This window comes from Antedon bifida, chromosome 3 (genome assembly GCF_963402885.1).
Source record: "Antedon bifida chromosome 3, ecAntBifi1.1, whole genome shotgun sequence".
Classification (NCBI taxonomy): Eukaryota; Metazoa; Echinodermata; class Crinoidea; order Comatulida; family Antedonidae; genus Antedon; species Antedon bifida.
In genome coordinates this window covers 848,590-871,353 of record NC_136228.1, presented here as the reverse complement: position 1 = coordinate 871,353, position 22,764 = coordinate 848,590, and the positions used below count along the sequence as shown (strand labels likewise).

The following is a 22,764-nucleotide window of genomic DNA, read 5'->3' as shown; positions in this document are numbered from 1 at the left end:
TATACAGTACAGACGACATATTTTTACTGTCATTTATCAAAAAAGGAGAAAAATTAAAACTATGGAACGCAAAGATTGCAAAAAGTATAAAAGGATCATAAAGAGACTACTAAAGCTCTGTCTACACTATCCAACTTTATGTGACTAAAAAATGTGATGTGCCCATATATGGACATGATGAAGACTTAATAATTGCCTAGTCAAAGTTTGATTTTACTCATCTTTATTTTCATGTTTTGGGGACAATACATCTTTAATGAACAACTATATTAACACCAAATGGATTATATATGAAATAGATGTAAGATGTGATAACGATGATGTTAAGGCAGGTGTACAGCCTTGGTATTGTCTGATCACCTGTGTATTACCTGCAATCAACTGGAATAACTTCATTAAACAGTTTAATTAAGTCGTGTTCATATGTATACATGAGTCTCTCTCGATTAATGGGTTGTGAGCTGCGAGATTGCGTGAATTAGTCAACCGTTAAAATACAGGTAGTAATATCGCACGATATACCCTCTCATGTTAACATTTTTACAGTTAGTGATTAACAATTAATTATGCTCACTGATTATTATGCTTCTACAAGACAGAGGCGATTAATGTTAGCCTACAAGTTGTCGTGTCAGTCATAGACGCACCTAGTTGACCTTAAGGAAACCGATCTTCTGTTTTTGGTTTTCCATTTTAAAAAATAAATATAACCTTATTTTCAGTTTCGACCAAATCTCCTTCAATGTAACTCAGCCATTATATACACCTAAAAACATGCTATTGTCTTGCAAAAGAACATGTTCGTTGATTCGGTCAGTCAATATGGTTGTGTCCGATGGCTTTCAATAAACAACTCTTATCAACAAAATGTAATCAAATAGGAAATATAAATGAAACCATATCAAATGTCAATTTACAAAAATGTAGTTCTTTGTCAAATTTTCACGAAGCGTTTCAACACAACAAAGTCAAGCATTTACTTTTCCTGCCGTATCATTGTCATGTAAGATTAACCCAAAATTGAACCATTTTCATTTTATTCTTCAGAAATGTTCAAAATCACACTAAACATTTTGAATATTAGCCAACAACGTGTACATCTTCTATTATTTGTTGTGTATTGATTTTAAAAGTTAATCGTTCAGTTATACGTACATACTGGATTTAAATTTAATGAAAGTAAACACATTGATGACAAAACAAATATTTAATAAATCCACAGTGAGAGAATCTAAGCTTGGTTAATTAGCATATTTTCAACTAAAGAGCCAAGAATATTAATTTTAATCCCAGAGAATTACATAGAAAACTGGAAAGAGATTTAATAGCCATTTAAGGCTCACATGTGGGAAGTGATGGGAGTCATGTGACATCTAAATTTCATGCTAGACTGATTTAAATTGAACTTGGGAGTATGAATTAGTTGTGTTGTAGGTTGGTCTTTTACTGTGTGATTATTCGTTAATTATACCACAGTAGAACCCCTCCTTTGTACCACCCATGTTTCATATCCCTGTGAAACAAGGGACAATATATCGCATAAATAGAGCTAAATTAAAAGGATCGCCATGAAGCGAATTTCAATCACTCGCGAAATGTGCAAAAGTTTCATGTGCGTGAGAGTTTCTGGTTTTACAGTAGCTTGGGAAAAGAAAAAAACAAAAATATGTTGAGGTTTAGTCTTTTATTTGATGTTTTTGTCTATTTTATATATTAGTTCACTCATAAGCCAGAATAGGCTGGTCTTGTCTTGTAAATCAGAGTGTGATTAAATAAATAAATACAAATAAGTACCTTATCAGGCGTCATTCTGACAAGCTCAAGGTTTTCCATGCTACGTCTTCTTGGTTTAACAACATCATCTGAAATAATTGATACGCACAAAATAAAGAAATACAAAATAACTGAATGTAAAATATATATATAAAAATTAATATAATTAATTGCTTTTTAAAATTTCTTCATTGGACTTGATAATGACCCCATGATGGAGTTGAATTGTCGTTCTTTTTTAAGCGCTATTTTCCTATTATGAAATAATTCTTATATTTAAATTATGCAAATTGTTTGACAGTGGAATAAATAGACTAATTGGCTACTAAAATCCAATCAAACACATGAAATATATTAAAGACCTCATTGATGGTTTATTAAATAATAAATTAGATGAACCTCGATATTATATATATGCTCAGTTCTAAAAACCCCAAGGCTTGGATGTGAAGAAAATCTTATTCTATGGTTTAAACGATGAATTGTCAAAGTGCATTGAAACAAATGGTACTATATTTGAAACATGGTCGATATAAAGCAAGATTTTAAATGATTTCAAAATTGAAACTTTGATGTTATTACCGTTATGACGTTTGACAGTTAAATCGTTAATTTCCCACGGTGTAAAACCTCTGATTTATTATAGATTTGAAATTATCACTTAGAGTGAACGCTAAGTACTAGAGTCACTAAGGTCAATCTTCTTAATGTTTAAAACCAATTAGAATTTTCTAATTTTAAAAGCTCAAAACAATGGATTATACAACAACAGAATGATTCTATGAAAAGAAAAAAGAAACTGTAGCAAAACAGGTTTTTCTTTTGGAAAAAAAAGTGAATGAAAATTGTTGATTTTTTGTTTATAATCTACAGTGTAAATATAAAGTTTATTCATTTTTAGCTGTCGTATAATATAAATAAATAAAACATTATTCACATACAGGCCAGATCGTACAATGTTATTGCACATACATCGTTTTATAACACACATACTGTGAATGTCGAACGCAACAGGACCTATAAGCCATTACAAAAATGATGGCGCTAGGAATTTTACCATGAAGCTGTTGCAGATATTATATATTGTACTATGCAAAACAAACAACCGAGTCACCAGTCTTACATTGCAAAAAATTCTCAAAATGTTTACAAAAAGATGAGCATGCAATAGAACAATTAATTATCTGAACTTTTACCATAGAATAGAACTAAATAATGCATAGCGTAAAAATTTACTCAATAAATGTCAATAATAATTACATTCATTATATACTACCTCTAGGCAAATGCATCAAACTGATGCAACACAAAAAAGTGAAATACCTCATTCGTGAGTCTAGATCAACCCCAGTTCAGAATGACACAAAGTACAAACCTTGGACGTCAACAGTTACACAATTAATAAACTTGCTTGTATTATAAAAAATAAAAATGAAAAAATTTATAACTGTACAAAAAAAATAAATAAATTCAAGTACCAGCATAAAAATCCTGAACTTCAAAAAATCATAATAGCAGTTATAAAATAATTTTCATGTTGTAAACTCATGAGATGAAATACACAAATATTCCTCTATACAGGTTGTCTTGCTCAATATTATTCTTGATATTGAATAACAAATTGGTATAATGCATTCTAAGTGGGCAAGTGGTTAAGTACCGATTAAAGGTCATGGCACTAGGGTTCAAATCCAAGCTTGTCAATTATGGTCAATGAATAGGTTTATATATACACTTGATTTGGTTGAGATCTCTTTGATATTATCTGGAGAATATACACATTAAAGAATTCCTATAGTCTCCTTTGACTTAATCACTTGAGATGAAAGTTAACATTTATGAAAACAAATGTTGAAATATAAATGTTTATTATGATAATTATAATGGTGTTGAGTTAAAATCATGATATCAATGTAGTGTGGGTTTATATTTTAATGTAATTTTTATATGTTGTAATGTGAATTTGTATTTTTAAATATTTTGTTAACAGTTATTTATATTGTAAATTAAAAAATGCTTAACTTATTGCAATAAAGAATTTGACTTAAATGATGATAATGTTGAAAAAATAATAAAGATGTTGATTTGTTGAAGTAAATGTTGATATTAATGCAAATGATGGTAATTTATTTTGAAATTTTAATGATTATATAAATGATATTGATACAAATGATTTTTTTTTATTAATGTAAATGTAAATGGAAGTACTCGACGACAACAAGATCTATTTGTTCTTGCACGATCCTGTTAATGTTTCTCTCCCCAAACCATACAAGCTCCAAGTTATACTAGGCAAGTACTATTACTATTGAAATGAAATAATATAGCCCTTGATATTAAACAGGAATATCAGTTGAGAATTTATCAAAAACAAAAATGCGTTGGCTGCATTTGATTTAGCTAAAACAAGTTTTTAAGACCTGGATAAATGAAAGCATGTCGGATATCTTGATCCATCAGCTTTTATAAAATTCTGAACTTCTTCTGATTTTGCATTTTATAATGTAAATTGAAGTGGACAATCTGAATCGCCACAAGTCATTTGTCAGTACATCACTACTACTACATTTCCCTCTTATTTATGATGTCATTTAAAATTGTAAATATGTAAGATTATTTTAATGAAGGGGATGGGAAGGGGAGGATTGGAATCAAGTTGTTCCACTGTCATTAATTCACTCCAGCATTATTTCACTGTCACTATTTTACTATCATTATTTCACTCTGGCATTATTTATTTTTTTTTAATTTCATATTTCAACAGCGAGTAACCAGCCAATTACAGGATGGTTAAAATATTTTATAATTTATCGTGCCTATAAAGTTTCATTTGAGGCTTAGGGAGTGGAGTTGAAAGAGTTGTGAGTTACAACCCTGGCACTAGGTCAGGATTGAACCCTGGACCTTGGGATTGGAAGGCAAGCATGTTAACCACCAAGCTACAGCTCAACTACTGGCATTATTTCACTCTGTGATTAACTCACTCTGTCAATATTTCCCTGTCATTATTTCACTCTATATTTCACTCTGGTATTACAGTTCACTCTAGAATGATTTCACTCCATTATTATTTCATTCTGGAATGATTTTTAAGCTTGACTCTTTTTCCTTTCTTTTACAACACAATTTCTGCACTATTATACACACTTATTTCTTGTCTGTCTGTCTGTCAGGCCACTTAAGTTATTTGAACAGGAACGCTGATTATCAAAACTACTGTTTGAAAACATTTTTTCTCATTCGGAAGAAGAGGAAGAGGAGGGGTGGGGCTATTTGAATGGCGTGTTCATCTGAACGCAAACACAGACTTATCAGCTGTTCAATTTCACCATTTCTTTTTTCCTGACAAAGATATTTTAATCTGTAAATAACATCTCAAGTATACTTCAAAATAATAAACCGATACATAAGCCATAAGATGAAGCTGAAATATAATTCCCAAAGCTTTCATCTCTCTCTATCAGTATCAATTTCATGTAAATTAGTAAAAGGTAATAATGTCACGGTAAAATTTAACTACGTACATGATGGCCTTCCCAGAAACATTATGATTAACTTTTTTATCAAATTTCCATTTAAAGTATATTGTTTATTAATGTGAAAGGCCTACTTTAAATGTGAACATTATGAGTATATTTCTAATCAAGTCATTATAAGAATCAATATCAATTGGACAAACTCTTTTTAATATAAAGAAGGTAAAATCAACTTATTTATTTAGATACTGTAGCTGATAGGTTTAGAAAAAAATGCTTGAAATTGGACGGGTGCTTTGAAATAAGGTGGGTGGGTACTTGAAATTAGGTGGGTGGATGCTTGAACTAAGGTGGGTTGGTGCTTGAAATGAGGTGGGTAGGTGCTTTAAAATAATTTGGTGGGTGCTTGAAATTAATTGGGTTGGTGCTTGAAATTAGGTGGGTGGATGCTTGAAATTAATTGGGTGAATGCTTGAAATTAATTGGGTGGGTGCTTGAAATTAATTGGGTGGATGCTTGAAATAAAGCTTAGGCTGAATGGATTATTTTAAACTCCATGCCTACCCATAAAACATTATTGACAAATGCCCTGCCCAACTACATCTTTCACAAAGGTTGTATGAATTAAAAGATTTATAAGTTTGCTTCAATATAGCAATACCCTTAAAGGACAAATTGACCGAGGACCATATTAGGTGAGAACGTATTAGGGATGTACATGTTATTTCAGAACTATCGCGAGATTAAGGATATCCCTGCACGAGCTCGCCGTACAGCCGTCGCCGTAAATTGCTGTGACGTCACAGGTGCATCGTAAAATTTACATCATGAGTTTTCTGGCAAAGTCTGGCAAATCATTGCAAATTTCTAGTAAACACACTTTGTAAATAAATCGTAAAAGATTTTGTTATCGTTTCTTTTGCTTATCTGGACTCATTAAGTTAAAACATGGTCCTCGGTCAAGTTGTCCTTTAATATCTATTTTATACAGGTTTTTATTGTTTTTGTCTGTTCTGAAAATATTGTGCTGAAAACTGTATTTCTGTATGATATTTTTATATATTAACAAGCAAATGACCTGTTTAATGGATGTGTGCTCAACAAATATGTAAATGTGCTTATAAATTCAGTTGAGATACATCCAATTTGAAATTTGCAGTCTTGAATTACATATGTATTGCAAAAAAAGTAAATGACATGCTGCTGCTGTGGTTCATATGTCTACAAACATACTACATGCAAATCATACTATAATGCATGGTTCTAAAACACTTTGTGTACTAAAGCATTTTATTAGAATAATACACAGATCCCGCTGAGGGTGACAAGCCATCCCTCTATTTCCATTCTAAATTTATAAAAAACATTTTCTCTTTGTCCACTCATCACTGTTTCTATAAGTTATTAAGCAGTTTTGATATGCACAGTAATTTAATACATTTATTGCATGGCTGCAGTAGGTCTATCATTCACAAATAACAACAACTTATCTTTTGAGACATCCTTAATCAGGGAATACCCCTATTATTAGGGGGTGACACTTCATTAGAAGTTAATGAGGGAAAAGGTTAACTTCTACACAGGGGTCACTTTGTTGGGTCGTAAAAGTGTCCCTTAAATAGGGGTTCTAGTATAATTAGGAAAGTATTCAACGTACATACTTTTGACTACAAAATAATGATAATGATTGTAAAGCCGATATCAGGAATTACATGTTGTTGAATAATATTTGAGGTATTAGTTTTCACATGTACTAACAAGGGCAGATGTTTCACAGAAACCTCTCCAGCATCCAATAAAAAGTAACATTACTCACACCTCGGGTAATTATAGAGATGTACACACATTACTATCTTCACACCATACCTATATTAAAACACACCCTCTTCTTCACATCTCTGGTATAGAACATTATCATCTTCAATATGTATGTTAACAAGTACTGACCTATAACCGTATTCTGTCTAGGATCCATTATAACTGCGTAGTAATATATGCATTTCGCACCTCAATCCTCCCTTTAATTACATTGGAACATCTAATAAATCACTACACCTGTCTATGTTCGACAAGTGCCTAGGTTTATTCCATTTCCGACGTAGGGATATCATATTTCACAGCCAAACATGTCTAGAAATTATTATTATTATTTAAATTTATGTTATCTAGCTGTTGTGTAATTTGTATACTGTATCCACATATTATTTTCCACAAGTATTGTTGTGTGGGACTACCTCTGTCAAGATGATCAGTATAGACTTCATGAATTGACACCATCCCATGAAATAAAAAAAAAACCTACACTATGTGGTTTTCAAAAGAAGTCAAGTAAGCATAGATCGTTATGGACCTGAACAATTGTTATAATCCTCAACAATTGTTCATTCTAAAGCTCCGTCTACACAGAGTTTATGTGGATATATATTTGGGCACACCACATATTTTTTGTCAAACTAATTTGATAGTGTAGAGAGAATTTTTTCTAAAATTATATTTTATAGAAAAAAAGCAAATAAAATTGAAGAAATTATTTCTGGCTTGAGATTTATTTTAAAATGTGTGAATGGTACTAAAGTAGTTGAAATGTATTAAAATATAATGAAAGAAATGAATGGGATTGAATTGCTGCTATGATACCAATTACATATGATAGCTGTGATAAAAAGACTAATGAGAGACATCATCTTATAAAATAAATAAAGTCAAGTTAGTAACTAGGTCAGCAAAGATAATAGATCCATCACTTAAACTGATATTAAAAAGACATTTTATAGATTGTGGTTTAATTAGTTTGGTACATCATAAGCATTGACTAGAGCTTGGTTCAAGATTGTCTCAAGGTAATCACCATTTTTAAATAATATTTAAAAATATATTCATATAAAAATTGAATCATTTATCATTTTTTAATCTCACATTTTTTTTGTGATTTTAAATGAAATTATGGAAAGAATAACAATTTTGGGACTAGGCTACTTGTAAATGGATCAACTCCAACATTTATATAAATAAATATTCAAATGTGTAATGATCCTATGTTACTGTTTACTTGACAAAAGTTAAATTATTGTAATTTGTGTGACATAATGTAATGACATCATTTGTGTAAAAATATTTTTGTGGCCACAGTTTGTAATCCAACTTTTAATATGTATAACCTACTTATTATGAATACAGTACTTGACATTATTATTAATAGTTAGGGAGACAAACACACAAAAGAAGAAAGAGAAATAATAACAAGTATTGTGTGGTTAACTGGTGTGGTACATATATTGCACATGGCAAAGTACTTGAAACATGAAAAAGAGTTCATCAAAAATATTGTTTGGTGATAAAATTAACGGTCTAATTTAGAATTACTGTTATATTAGTGAGCCTACAGAAGAATCACCCAGCCTACTACCTGATTGAATGCAAATTGGAATCGCCAATCACCACATCACACAATATATGTGACAATTATATTTCAAGATATTAATAAATATAAATTATACCCATGTTCTGCCTCCCCAACAAATGGCAAAAATCTTTTTGGGTAAGTTGAGATAATCCAAAGTACTTGCAATAATACATTCTAACGTCTATTTATAGTGTATCATTAAACAAAAAATATAAACCATAAGCTACTGAAAACCAAAACAAAAAAAACGGCTTATGAAACATCTGTATCGGATTTGGATACAAATTAAAAGATTGTTAAGGATGGTCAACACTCTAGGTCTGACATTTGAAAATACATATACTACTCTTTGATAGGCTAACCTCACGCAATCAAGTTATAAGCTTATAAATGGAACGGAAACATCATTTAGAACTTACAGTTATTTATTATTGTTAGTCTTCCTACGAATAAAAATAACAGGTGTACAAATGTTTTACAACTACATTTAAAATGTTGAATGTAAAGTCTTTGACAAGATTGGAATTTAGATATGAACATAAATGGATGAATAATCTATACAATCTCTATTTTAATTTTTCTTTTACTGCAGCACTACTGCTTATTTTCTTTACTGCAGCACTTACTGCTTATTTTCTTTTACTGCAGCACTACTGCTTATTTTCTTTTACTGCAGCACTACTGCTTATTTTCTTTCATTTTTTCTTTTACTGCAGCACTACTGCATATTTTCTTTCATTTTTCTTTTACTGCAGCACTACTGCTTATTTTCTTTTATTTTTTCTTTTACTGCAGCACTACTGCTTATTTTTTTATATTTTTTCTTTTACTACTTAATACTGCTTCTTTGAGCTTGTGCAGATCTCCTAGGTCAGCTAGCACTATATATAAATCACTAGTAGTATTATTATTATTAGTAAATGTCAGTTTGTGATTCCAAAGATGATATTTTCACACGTCCAATAAAATGACGACATGATTAGTAGAGCAGTAATATCGATTGTTTTTATTTATCATGACGTCATTTGATTGGAATTTTTAAAATATTATTTTTATTAAAGACAGCATAAATGATTATCCTATAGTTCTAGAACAAAAAACCTTTCTAATTTCTTTTGTTTTATGTAAAAAAAATGCATGCTTAATATATATTTATCATCGATCGTTATTAGTGTAAATGGGCCTTATAGCTTTAAACTTACTTGTAGAAAGTTGTGTTTAGTTTTCTAGATAGTTTACTAATGTGCTACTTCTGCATACACAATGAATGTGTGCACATACATTTACTATAATACTATATAGATTTATAAAGCGCTTTTCCAATAAAAAGACCAAAGCGCTGTACAATATTAGAGAAATATACAAGGACAAATAGAACATCTAAATACAACATGTGTAGATGAAATTAATTAAGCAAACGAGGATCACTTGTCAACCTCTAGTAGGGGACTCTACTCCTACTCACTTTATTGGGTCCTGAGGGTGTCCCCGTAATAGAGGTTGTACTGTATTATAATACGGACTGTGCATAATCTTTAAAAAAGGTTAAACTTACTTCAGTAAAACCGAAAAGCAGAATTCTGATATATTCCAATGAACATTGTAAATTGAAATTGATGAATTACCAGCAACCATTAATATTGACCTCTTAGCAATAACGTGTGTTTACCTTGCTCTACCACGTCCCATGTGGACGATACCAGCTAGCTGCTAATTGACAGATGAATAGATGTTGTTTTCAAAGGACCTATGAATAATTAAATATTAGAAAAATGCTATAATAGTAGGAGTACTCACCTTTTGATTCTATGGTACTTGTACTGCACAGACTGTTGGGAGAGCAAAACAATTATAACAGTAATGTGTTGGTACTAATGGTTAGCAATTAAAGGTGTAAATTGTACGTACTTAAGCTAAATTGCATAAGGGCTAAGTCAATGCCATTTAATTACTGCTTTGTAGCCATGCTGAAAATAAACAAACATCAACATACAGAAAAACGTTGCTGTTGATAGCTATATTTTGTTACGTCTGGGTCGTCAAACCTCAGTACAAGTGAAATGGATAACAAATTAATTAGGAAATAAATTTCTCTATTAGACATCCTTCATTATCACTAATAATAATTAAGAGATTTATGGCTGACAAGAAGAAGGTCACCAGTGACATCATCACGTTTGTAATTGTCTTCTTTGCAACAATAATTTCAAAGAAACATTATATAATTGTAGTGTGTGTACTTGACCAGGACAAAATGACAGTATAGTTCATTGACAACATCAGACGAGAAATGCAACACGTTTTGCATGACAATGAATTATTGAAAAACTGAAAAGAACTAAAGAGCTTATGTCGACTTTCAAGCAACTGATTGAAAATGAGTACAACTGAACGGAAGTAGTGTATGAGCCCTTATGTCGACAATAAAACTGATTGTAACTGGTTATGATTACCATATTAGGAACCAGTATGCGCAAGGGCTTATATGTCAACATCAAACGTGTCTTCTTAGATAAGAACTTAAAACTGGAGTTCCTGACGTGTACATATCTGGCTCGTGTGCACTTTAAAGAACCCAGTTTTCGGAAGAGTAGAGGGTTACCCCGGTGTACTGGTCCATTCAGCCCCTGTCGTTGTGGACAAACGAGCGCTGTTGAGTGGCAGCCCTTAGTGGAGAAGAAAGTCACAGGTTATTCCTCCACATGCATTTGCAGTTAGCTAAGGTCAGTCAGCTTGGAGCAATTATGTCACCTTAAGCCCACTTTTAGGCCTAGCCTTAAAAATGTATTGTACCCCAAAAACATGAAAAATGAAGATGAATACCATCAGACTTTTAATATGCCATTTTGTAGATTTGATTAAGTTAATATTATTATAAAAAAATGTTTTCACTTATACAAAATAAACATAGATCCAAAACTATATCATATTCTTACTGTACTTATGAAAAAACTGTGTAAACTATGAAACAGGGATTAGCTCAGAAGTTTCAAAATGTATGTTTTATCTTTTTCGTTACCGTATTGGCAAGGTTTGGAAATCTCTCCATTATTGATTTTATTTATTGTTAATGTTGAATTGACAAATCGTAATTAAATGTTTCCCTATGGGAATCAATCATGCACTGCATTTCTGAACAATGATCTAACAGGAATGGCTGAGTATTGAAAGCATGAAAATGTTTAATTTTAAAATTATAATATAATCAACTTAATTAAAACTTTGATAATATTATTAATTACAAGTTGTAAAGCATGTTGTGGAAAAATTGATTTATTTATGGTAATATCGTTGATATTTAGTTTAAAGTTGAATTTAATAATGTGTGATGACAATTTTTCTTTGGGACAACCACACAGAAGGCAATATTTCTTAATGCTGTGACAAGAGCACTTTTCTAGGACAATTGTAATTGTGCTTAGTTTGGAGGAAAATGTTCAACAGAATTAAACTTTTTAGATAAATACAATTTTTTTAAATGTAGTGGGTACTTCTGGTATTATAGTAAATTTATGTAACTATTAGTATTTTCATTTCAGACTGTGTGATTGTTAAATACTGTAAGTGTATTAAAATACAGTAGAACCCATCCATTTGGGAAACCCTGATTTAGGGGACACTTTGTATGGACCTAAAGATGTCCACCCTGATGTAGGGGACACTTTGTATGGACCTAACGATGTCCACCCTGATTTAGGGGACACTTTGTATGGACCTAAAGATGTCCACCCTAATTTAGGGGACACTTTGTATGGACCTAAAGATGTCCACCCTGATTTAGGGGACACTTTGTATGGACCTAAAGATGTCCACCCTAATTTAGGGGACACTTTGTATGGAACTAAAGATGTCCACCCTGATTTAGGGGACACTTTGTATGGACCTAAAGATGTCCACCCTAATTTAGGGGACACTTTGTATGGACCTAAAGATGTCCACCCTGATTTAGGGGACACTTTGTATGGACCTAAAGATGTCCACTCTGATATAGGGGACACTTTGTATGGACCTAAAGATGTCCACCCTGATTTAGGGTACACTTTGTATGGACCTAAAGATGTCCCATTATAGAGGTTCTATATGGTACATTGATTTAATATTCAATAACAAATTTAATAGACTCACATTATGCTTTTAGAAGCTCTTTAAATTTTAATTTTATCAAAACAAAGTAAGTAGACAAAATGTCTGTAACAGATAATCTGAAGGGGTTCTGCATGATCGGTTAGACCTGGTTGACTGTATAGTTGATTGCACAAATTAGAAAACAATTTTGCAAACTTCATCCACCCAATCATGCAATGAAATGCCAGATTTAAAGATACCTACCCATTTTCCACCAATCTTCCTAGGTTCCTTAAATTCATTTGTGCTGTGACTTCACCGGTTCTATCGCCGACCTGAAAGAAAAAAAATAATCGTAAAAATGAATATTGACATGCTTGCAGAGGTCATACTATCTGGCATTCTAATATGGTTCAATAGTTGATGCTATGTTGAGACAAATATCAGATCCCTTGAGAGGAGATGACATGGAGACTTTTTATATTGAATAGAACAGAAATAAACATAATGATACACCAGCTAGAACAGAAAACAAGACAAGTTATATATAGTCTTGGGACTTATGTAAACATGTGGAAAGGCTATAACATCTGATATAGTAAAACTTAAAGGGTAGCTCCATGTTTAAAATGTCCATGTTTATTATCAAATATAAACATTTGCAACAATATTGATAATCACCCTAGAATCTGAATGAACATTGTGAAATAAGGCCTTTTTTTAAAGTGGTGTTACGGGACTTTTTCTTAATTCTTATTAAAGATAGGCTGATTTTCAATGACTTATGATCGTTCATGCGATGACTTTTGGAAATTAAAATATTTTCTTCCTCTATAAAATTGATGGTTCTTTTTGTTGATATATTTTTTCTTTAAGAAAATTGCCTCTAATTTACATTAAAATGAGAGTCAACTTTCGTGAATTTCCTATCTTTATTATCTTTTCATAAATGTTGTTGCAAAGGTTATTTATTTCCTTTTAAGGTTATATTTCATAAAAATAGACATTTTAAGCCCGGAGATACACTTTAATGGAAAGCTAACATCGGCTTTAACTGAAAGTGAATGTTCAGTCCTATGGAGTTATGGTTTTATACCATGAAGCGAGGTCACATTTTAAGTTGTAACAGTAAAGTGTTTAAACTTTGATGAATTACACTTTTGTTAACTCTAACGTGTCACCCATCAACCAAAACTTTGCTATTCAAAATGTGCATGCAATGGTGAATGAACTTTAACCTTTGTGCAGGCAATGATAAAACTATAACAAGATTACAACTGTACCTCTTTGGATATCTCAAAGTGGAATGTTGTATATTCAATTGCTTTTTCATAATTTTGTAGATTTGTGTGTGCATTTCCCAGACTCCAGCATGCTCTTCCCTCGCCAACTCTGCAAAAAAAATAATTAAAAAATGAATTAATTTCATTAACTGACTGTACAAGATTTATTTTCATGTAAAGATGCTAGTGCTTGGATTTTCGCATTTATACATTAAGTCGCAATTGCAATGGGACTTCGTTTGGTAAAAATCTTTCCGTTGTCCGCACATGAACTTAAGTTTTACCGAGTTATAATGTTGGCACATAATTTTTTGGCTAGGTGAGATACTGGGCAAGCTCAGTGAGTTGGGCAAAGTTACTGTGATGTTCGTGGGAGTCTTTTATTTGGTCGGTAAGTCTTACCAAGAAAAGTCCAGCTTTATTCTCCCAAAACATTTACTTTACCTTTCTTTAATTGACCAACAATACAGCAGATTGCCAATTACTGGATGCATCAATGTGTTGTAAACCTAGTAAAACTACTTTTTAACACAACAAAAATAGACCCTTTTCAAATATTAATTATACATAAAAATACTTGCCTATCACTCAGAATTTGTGCAATGCGTAAATGCCTCATGTGGTATTCTACCGCCTGTTCAAAATCTCTCAATAAAGTGAAAGTGTTGCCGAGACTGTAGCATGCTTGTGCTTCTATCGCCTGATCCCCAAGTCCTCTTGCAATCTGTAATGATCTCCTGAAATAAATAAAATAACAAAAGGTACATAATTTAGTAACATGCTGTCACATTCTTACTCACATTAAACATGTATGCCAGTAATCAGCACAGTTTGTGTGGGTAGTAGTCTTTTGTACACCTGGGTGGAGAGAGGCAAACACAAGTAAAGTTTCTTGCCGGAACACAGGCAATGTGACGAGTTCCGATCTCGCAACACGCTCTCACTATATTCAAACAAACTGAAATCATACATTATTGCAGTGAAAAAATGTAGTTGAAAAGTTATCAAAGAAATTGTTCATTATTTTACACTACACGACTGTTTCATGAGGAATGGCATAATGGTTAAGGGATATCATGAGAGTTTGAGACATGTCAGTGCCATATTGCAGATATAATTTAAGGGCAAGATCCAGTTTACTCTTATTGCCTTGTACTTCGGATGGGATGTAAAGCCGTTGGTACTTTGTACGCACATGTGCACGGGTAAGAACGAGGTTCACGATTACAACGTTTGAAAAACAATTCAATAGAGACAAATATTTTCTCTTAACAATTTACGTGAGCATTCCATGTGCATTAAATTGCAAGTTATTTTAAACTGTTTTAGAATGAGAAATCATAACAATGAAGAAGTTGATTGACACAGACTGTTATTTACTCAGCTTGTTTAATTAAACCAGTTTCCACATTAGACAACAGAAGATGAATAAACTGAACATTCTACAAGACTGAAATACATCATTTAAGCTGATTCAATGTATTATCAGGAGCCATTCTGTCCAACATAAATCATATATGACAGAGTTTATAGTCTCAGCTTCATAAGACATTTAGCAAACATTAGAGGTTGGGATTACAATTGGATTGCATGGACGACATGCATTTCAAGTTTTAGGTTGGTGGCTCGATACGTCTCAACTGTTAACCCCACCATTCTAAAAACAGAATTGTACTGCAACTGCAGAAGGACAATTTTTTAACATGATCCCTTAAATATAAATACTTCCTTTAATTAACCTCAAGTTAATAAGGAATTATTTGTTGTACATATTTTTAATCAATGTCAAAAGATTTACTTCGCAGATATTTATCATCCGAATGAACGATTACTTTCCAAGCAAGTTCGGCTTTAATCAGTCTACAGCTCAAAGTAAAGATGTATTGAAATCACAAAGAATATACCGGATGACAATCTGCTCTCATAAACAACACTACATAGCTGATTTCAGCATACATTTACAACATTATGACATGAAGCATTGCCAACAGGTGTTAAATGTATTCAATGTTTAAGAGATGACTTCCGATATTATGCTATATAGTAGTAGTATACAAGCAAAAATGAATGAAAATCAAGGTCACAACTTGAAGGGTCGTACAGGTTGTTACTTTGAATCTAATCAGAGTACATTTTTGTTGCCTTATACAGTACTTCGAAATTTAGTTATTCCATGTGTCTTTAAAACCATGAGAATGTTAAAGGGTATAGGTTACCCATAGGTTGCGGAATGGCGTACTAAAAATTGATTGAATTTTTTTTTAAATTGATGGGAAATTTTTTCCGATACTGAAACTTTTTATCAATTTATGTGAAATGTTCTCAGTTTTGTAGAATCTACAACACTGATTACATTTTACATCTACAGTTTTTCCATATGTTAATGTACGGTGAGTACCGTAGCGTACACACATTAGGGACTTTACGAAACACGACAGGAAGCCATAGGACAGTGCACATGAATAATTCCGGTAGCGAAATTGTTTCCGATACTGAAACTTTTTATCAATTATACACTGATCGATGTGAAATGTTCTCAGTTTTGTAGAATCTATACTGTCTATGCTGTAATCGGTGCTCATGAATAATTTGCAATTTGTAAGCTCAAAAACGGTTGGGTCGTGAAAATTCCCAAAATAGGATCATGGGGTCGCGGTCAAAAAAGGTTGCGGAACGCTGCTTTAGTACTAATAATCTGCAGCTGTATGAAATTGTCCTTTGAATACATGAGCATTTTAAAGGTTACAGGTCATAGGAAATAATGTGAAGCGATTCAAATTGACCTTTTGAAAACATGAGCATTTAAAAGGTTAGAGGTCATAGGTTACTTACTTGTAATAATCGGCAGCTGAATCAAATTGCCCTTTGAATACATGAGCATTTCCTAGGTTACTGTATGCTCTTCTTTCTGCTGCCTTGTCTCCAAATTCTTTTGCAATAGACAACCGCTGTAACAAAGGAATCAAATATAAACTACAAAAATGTTTGCTTAAATGCAACTACCAACTAATATTAAATCTACAAAATGAATGATAATGCCAGGTTTTTTAACCAATTCCCTGTACTGTATATCATTTTTCCAGTAACTTTCAGTAACCTAATACAGTGTCATATATTCATTACCATTGACCATATAGTATATTTCTGTTTGTACGTTTGTTGATATGGATGAAATTTTTCCAAAATAAAAGAAATTGAATTGAATTACCATTGACAACCACAGTGCAATATTAATTGATCCCCAGCCACAACATCTTAATTTTGTCAGTAATTTGCTTTTGGATTTATATTTTATTTCACAATTACACAACATTCACTAGACACAGTACAGGATTCTTCAACATTATCATTAAAAGAAAAAGTAATAGCCCCCTCTATTTTTGCTTTCATAAAAAATGAATTTGGATTTGAAAATATCTTTTTTAAAATTAATATAATCCTCTATCAAATTGCAATACACAAACAATACTAACTGAAGAATGCACTCTAGACATTTATTTAGATTTGGGATTATCTATATCAGCCCCTTCTTTACATTGACCATTTATTTTTAGAATAACAGACATTTTTTTTACACTTTCACCACAATGCTAGATACTGTACTATTATATATAGAAATGGCTAGCTAGAATATCATGTTAATATAATATCATAATACATTAACCCTCCTTTGGGAGACCTCTATTCACATAGAATGAGGGGAAACATCTACAGCCAACTCCTATTCACATGACTTGAATGTGCTCCCTTAATAGGATTCTACTGTAACATGAAATTGAACATGCTGTATTATACCTCTTCATGATACTTGATAGCCACATCAAACTTTCCCAGTAAGTAGTAGGTGTTGCCAAGGTTACCACAAGCTCTTCCCTGTGCTGCACGGTCTCCAAGCTCTCGGACAAGTTTAAGGTTAGCCCTGATGATAAAAATAAAATAAACATAAAAGTCTTCACAACAATAAAACTTTCTCCAAAACTAACACCTATTTTTTAGAGTGTGCACACCTAAAGTTAAATTCAATTACTACCATGTATTTTTATTTATTATATGTTTTTATTTGTTGCTCATTCATTAAATACAATAATACAAATACATAAAAATGACAAGATGAGAGCAATTGGATAACCCTATAAGCTCTAGAGCTTGTTTCCATAGGGTATACATACAACATTATCATGCTTGCTATAGTGACAATGAGAAAACACAATTTAATTGCTGATTTACAATTATGTTCAGAAAGAAATAAATGATAAACAAATAATCCTGATGGATATTTATTGGAAAAAAATTCTAGAGCTCTGTGAAATTGAATTACACTACAGTATGAATATTGTATGGGTCATCCCTTTTTAGGGGACAGCCATAATTAAGGGGACACTTTCCTATGAATAAGGGCATACAGTATGTTTTTAAGCACTACACCGGCACCCAACCCCAAGGGTACACTTTTTTGTGTCCGTTTAATAAGTGTTGAAAAATCCTTGATTGCATTTTAGTCCATGAAATTGAAAACAATATATTGAATGGATAAGATACTGCTATTTGCATCAAGACATTGATTGTACATTATAATATTATAAAAGGTAATAAATCCTTTGCTGATCCACACTAAATCTGTCTGTTAATGACGCTGTTAGACGTAGACAATTTGTGCTACTGATGATCCTATTAGTCACGAATATAATGCAACTAACCTATAAGCAATTGTGTGTTGATGACTTGTTTTCTTATTTGCTATTTGTTTAAGACGTATTATTATTTATATAGATTGAAGCAAAAACAATATTTAAACCTAATTTGATTTCAAATCTCGTCATTGTATGCATACTTGTATTCATTTATCTCTGGATGTTATAGTAGAACAACTAATTAGGGACAGGTGTTCTACTGTATAAGAAACCTTGTAGTGTTTATATTTTCAAATAAACAAAACATATAATTTGAGATTGATAATAATTTATACTAATTTAATGATTATTCTTTGATGTCCTCAACACGGTTCAATGTTTACTAACAATTTTTCAAAAAATCATTTAACCATCATGGTTTTTAAAATGCTGATTTTTTTTAATGAAATTACATAAAACTATTTACAATTTATTATTATTGATTGAATGTTAGTTAATAATGCCTTCACAAAAATGAATGTAAGGGCGTGTGGCGCAGTGTGTTGGACGTTCGACTACTGATCGTGAGATCAAGGTCCGCATTGCTTGTATCCTTAGGCAAGATACTTTACTTACGGTTGCCTCTCTCCACCCAGGTGTATAAATGGGAACTCGGTTAGATCAAGACACAACTTTGCGCTGATTACTAGCTGCATTATTGGAGTATGTTTCCATAGGTGTTTGATCTAAAAAATGACTGGTTAATAATGTTCAGCGCTTAGAGGTTTCAAAACATTAGGCGCTATATAAATCCTGGATATTATTATTGAATAAATGAACAATTACCAAATAAAAGACAATGTTCATAATTGTTGAAAATTAATTCTAGCGGTCAGGGTCTCTTGTGATAAGACATAGGTTGAAATCTCACCAGACATTTTTTTTCTTCAATTAACACAGAAACATGATAAGCTCTATAAAATAATGACAACTTTAATCCATGTTGTTCTAATAATAGCTAGATTTGAAAAAGCATTATCAGTTGACGTAAGCCATGTTTACGGCGTGCAGGTGAATTATACAACTCTTTACAATTTGGGTGTATTGTTGTATAGAAAAGCTCACCAGACAAATGTAAATGTTACTTGTCTTTGAATTATTGTTATTATATTGTTAATGTTTCTCTACTGAACCACTTTAGAAATCAATGCTTTAGCACTGAAAGTGTCATTCAGTATAAATAAAGACAGAATGAATAAATAAAAATAAATAAATACAAAAGGCTAATGTCATGTTTTTTAAATTACATTTATTTACAATTGGATTTATCAAATTGCTGCGATTAAACTTTCCCAAATCCAGATCGGAAAAGTGGCAACTATCCTCCATAGTTTTCAGAATGTACCTAAGCAGTTTCTAACTATACACGCATTCCGAATAGCAGACAGGTGGATTCACCCAAGTCTATTAAAATAAGACAATTTTTTTTTTATTTCAGCATTTGGATGAATTAAATTTCTGTTTATATGGTAAATTATAGCAATGTCTGTGGTATGTCACTCTACAAAAAAAAAAATAGTGTACACTTAAAAAGTAGCATTAAGCCAAATGTAAACTTGGTATCAATGGCTACCAAATTTCTTCTCTATGTAGATGGTTACTTGAACCAGTACCAGGTGTACCACAAACTTAACATTAACTAATAAAAGAAAAGTAGTAAAAGTAAAACTAATCCATACTCATAGTAGTCAATGGCGGTAAGAAGGCTCTGTTTAACGTCCCGCGGAAAGTCACCAGGATCTTGGTGTCCGCTACCATTTGCGTGCTTCCCTTTGGCATGAAACACATTCCCTAGATTATATAAAGCTCGAGCCTCACCCATCTGTAAAGAAACAAATCATTAAATAAAATTAGTAGTTAGAAATAGAAAATATACATTTCAAAAATACATGTGTAGATCTACTTATTTTCCTAACACTGAAATTATGATGGTGGAACGTGCTCCTTTTGAAAGTGCAGGGTCATGGTCTGTACCATTATTGGATAGTTTCTTCCACATTTCATTTTTTGGAAGAGAAGGGCCATTGTCAGTTTATCCAGGTAAGCTAGACATGAAAGAGGCAACCCATACAGTACCTTTAAACTTAAAAGTAAAAATAATAAATCTTTAGTCCATAAGCAATCTGTACATCTGTCCTGTCTTTGTTATGTTTATATTGTCAATGTCATGGTATAAGGGTAGACATAAAAACTAGCTTTGCTCTTTTGGTTTTTTTCCCTCCATTTTTGCTTTATCTTTACCAATTATCTCATCAAATTATCTTATAAATATGCAATTTGGAAAAATAAATTGAAACTTGAAATTGAAACTTGACATGACATGAATTCTTGACACACTTGTGCTGACACGAATCAACGAATAAAAATGTGATTGTCATTTAAGATAATTTATTAAGATGTTTTTGTACTGTAGAAATGGTCTTATCGTATCAAGCAATACACTTTTTGAATTCATTTTTAAAGTAAAAGAGAAGCTCTCTCTATTGAAAGTACACTCCATTTAGGGACCCTTGGGCTCCATTTAGAGACCCTTAGAGGAGATGAATTCCATTGTACTGTATGTGTCATCAACATATGTGTAGTGCAATTCAGCATGACAGATAGGTTGGTTTTTTCCCTAACTTTTTAAATTGTGACAAGGGAGCTTTGAATTGAATATTAGTATTGCATAAGGTACATTAACCTTCCTACCACCATCAAAAGTCTGAATCCAACTTGTCCCTCTAAACAGACCAGACAACTATCCTTGCATAGCGCCCTCACACAAACGGCACTTTTCCTTAATCCCTTACTGAAACTCAACGTAACACAAGACAGTACGTTACTCAACCGAGACGAAATTGCTTTTCGTGGACATCTACACACTGTTCAAGTACTTCATGCGATACATCACCTTTCGTATTAATATCAACATGACAATCAAGATGGTAAATGATAATCGCTCAACTGGAAAATTATTTCAACATGGCTAAATAGCACAATGAGAATATACTACAGTAGTAGTCATAATGTTGCGAATTGTAGACAAGTACTCTAATACTTGCCAAAAAAACGAAAATAAATAAAACAGTACTTAGTTCTGCTCTCAATTAGTGATAAATTCATAGAAGTACTGTTACTAATCTAATGGTAACTACAGAATGGCCTCTAGGTATTGACTTGTTGTTTGAATAGTATGCAATTAGTATTATTATAAAATTATGCTGATTTATTTTAACATGAATAGTACAGTTTTTGATAAATGAATATTTGTATATTATAATATAATACACATAGTAGTACCTTCAGTATATATACACATGAAGAGTCAGTAACAATACGTATTTGATAAATGAATATTTGTATATTATAATATAATACACATGAATTAATACACATTAAAAGTCAGTATACATAGAGTACTAAGTCTGCAGTACCTTCAATGTTAAGTTGATTGCTTTCATACTGTAGGTGCCGGAAAGCTGTTTTTGCAGTGGTTAAACCAATGAACTATGGATATATGGGGTACATCAAAGATAATAAGCAAAGCCCTTGGGATTGTCGCTGAATTTGAAGTAACTACAGAGTGGTTTAATAAAGGTCATAATGGTTATAGCACATACACCTACACCATGGCTCATTAAAAAAGATTTTGAAATAAGGTCGTAGGTCATTAAATTCCTATAGCCAAAAAGTGGAATACAGTACCACTGCTTCAAAATATTGTTTTTGTCATCAGAAATAGGTTAAAATTCAGAGCGATAGAGGATAGCTTTTGAGAAGTCACCAATATCAAATTTCCTGAAAATCAAAGTACTGTACCTATTAATGCTCAAAGAAATTATGCACTGCAAACCTGACTTTACTAGTGCTTATTCAGTTCATACTATAGCAATGCACTTTGATGGGTTTATTTGGAGTATTTTGATTTGCAATAGACTGTACTATAGACGTACAAATCATCATAATAATTAAAGCCGTTATCGATTCAGAAGAGATATAGTTAAAATTATAGTATGTGGGTGTTCAACGTGGGCATGTAGTGAACACGCAATTAACTAGCGGTTATAGTAAGTTGAAATTAGAAATATTCGATTAATTAAAATAATTCTACT

The 22,764-nt window shown here is 32.0% G+C and overlaps 1 protein-coding gene across 1 annotated transcript in view; it reads right to left on the bottom strand.

Annotated features, from left to right (window-relative positions):
* Positions 1-22,764, bottom strand: part of LOC144837380 (G-protein-signaling modulator 2-like) — a 60,356-nt gene that overhangs the window by 25,576 nt on the left and 12,016 nt on the right. The window contains exons 4-11 of the mRNA XM_078692452.1: positions 20,350-20,492; positions 17,796-17,919; positions 16,833-16,948; positions 14,582-14,737; positions 14,001-14,109; positions 12,982-13,052; positions 10,450-10,481; positions 1,795-1,862 (exon numbers count right to left, since the gene is read on the bottom strand). Of these exons, the coding sequence (XP_078548578.1) occupies positions 1,795-1,862; positions 10,450-10,481; positions 12,982-13,052; positions 14,001-14,109; positions 14,582-14,737; positions 16,833-16,948; positions 17,796-17,919; positions 20,350-20,492 (819 nt within the window). The remainder of the gene's footprint in view (positions 1-1,794; positions 1,863-10,449; positions 10,482-12,981; positions 13,053-14,000; positions 14,110-14,581; positions 14,738-16,832; positions 16,949-17,795; positions 17,920-20,349; positions 20,493-22,764) is intronic.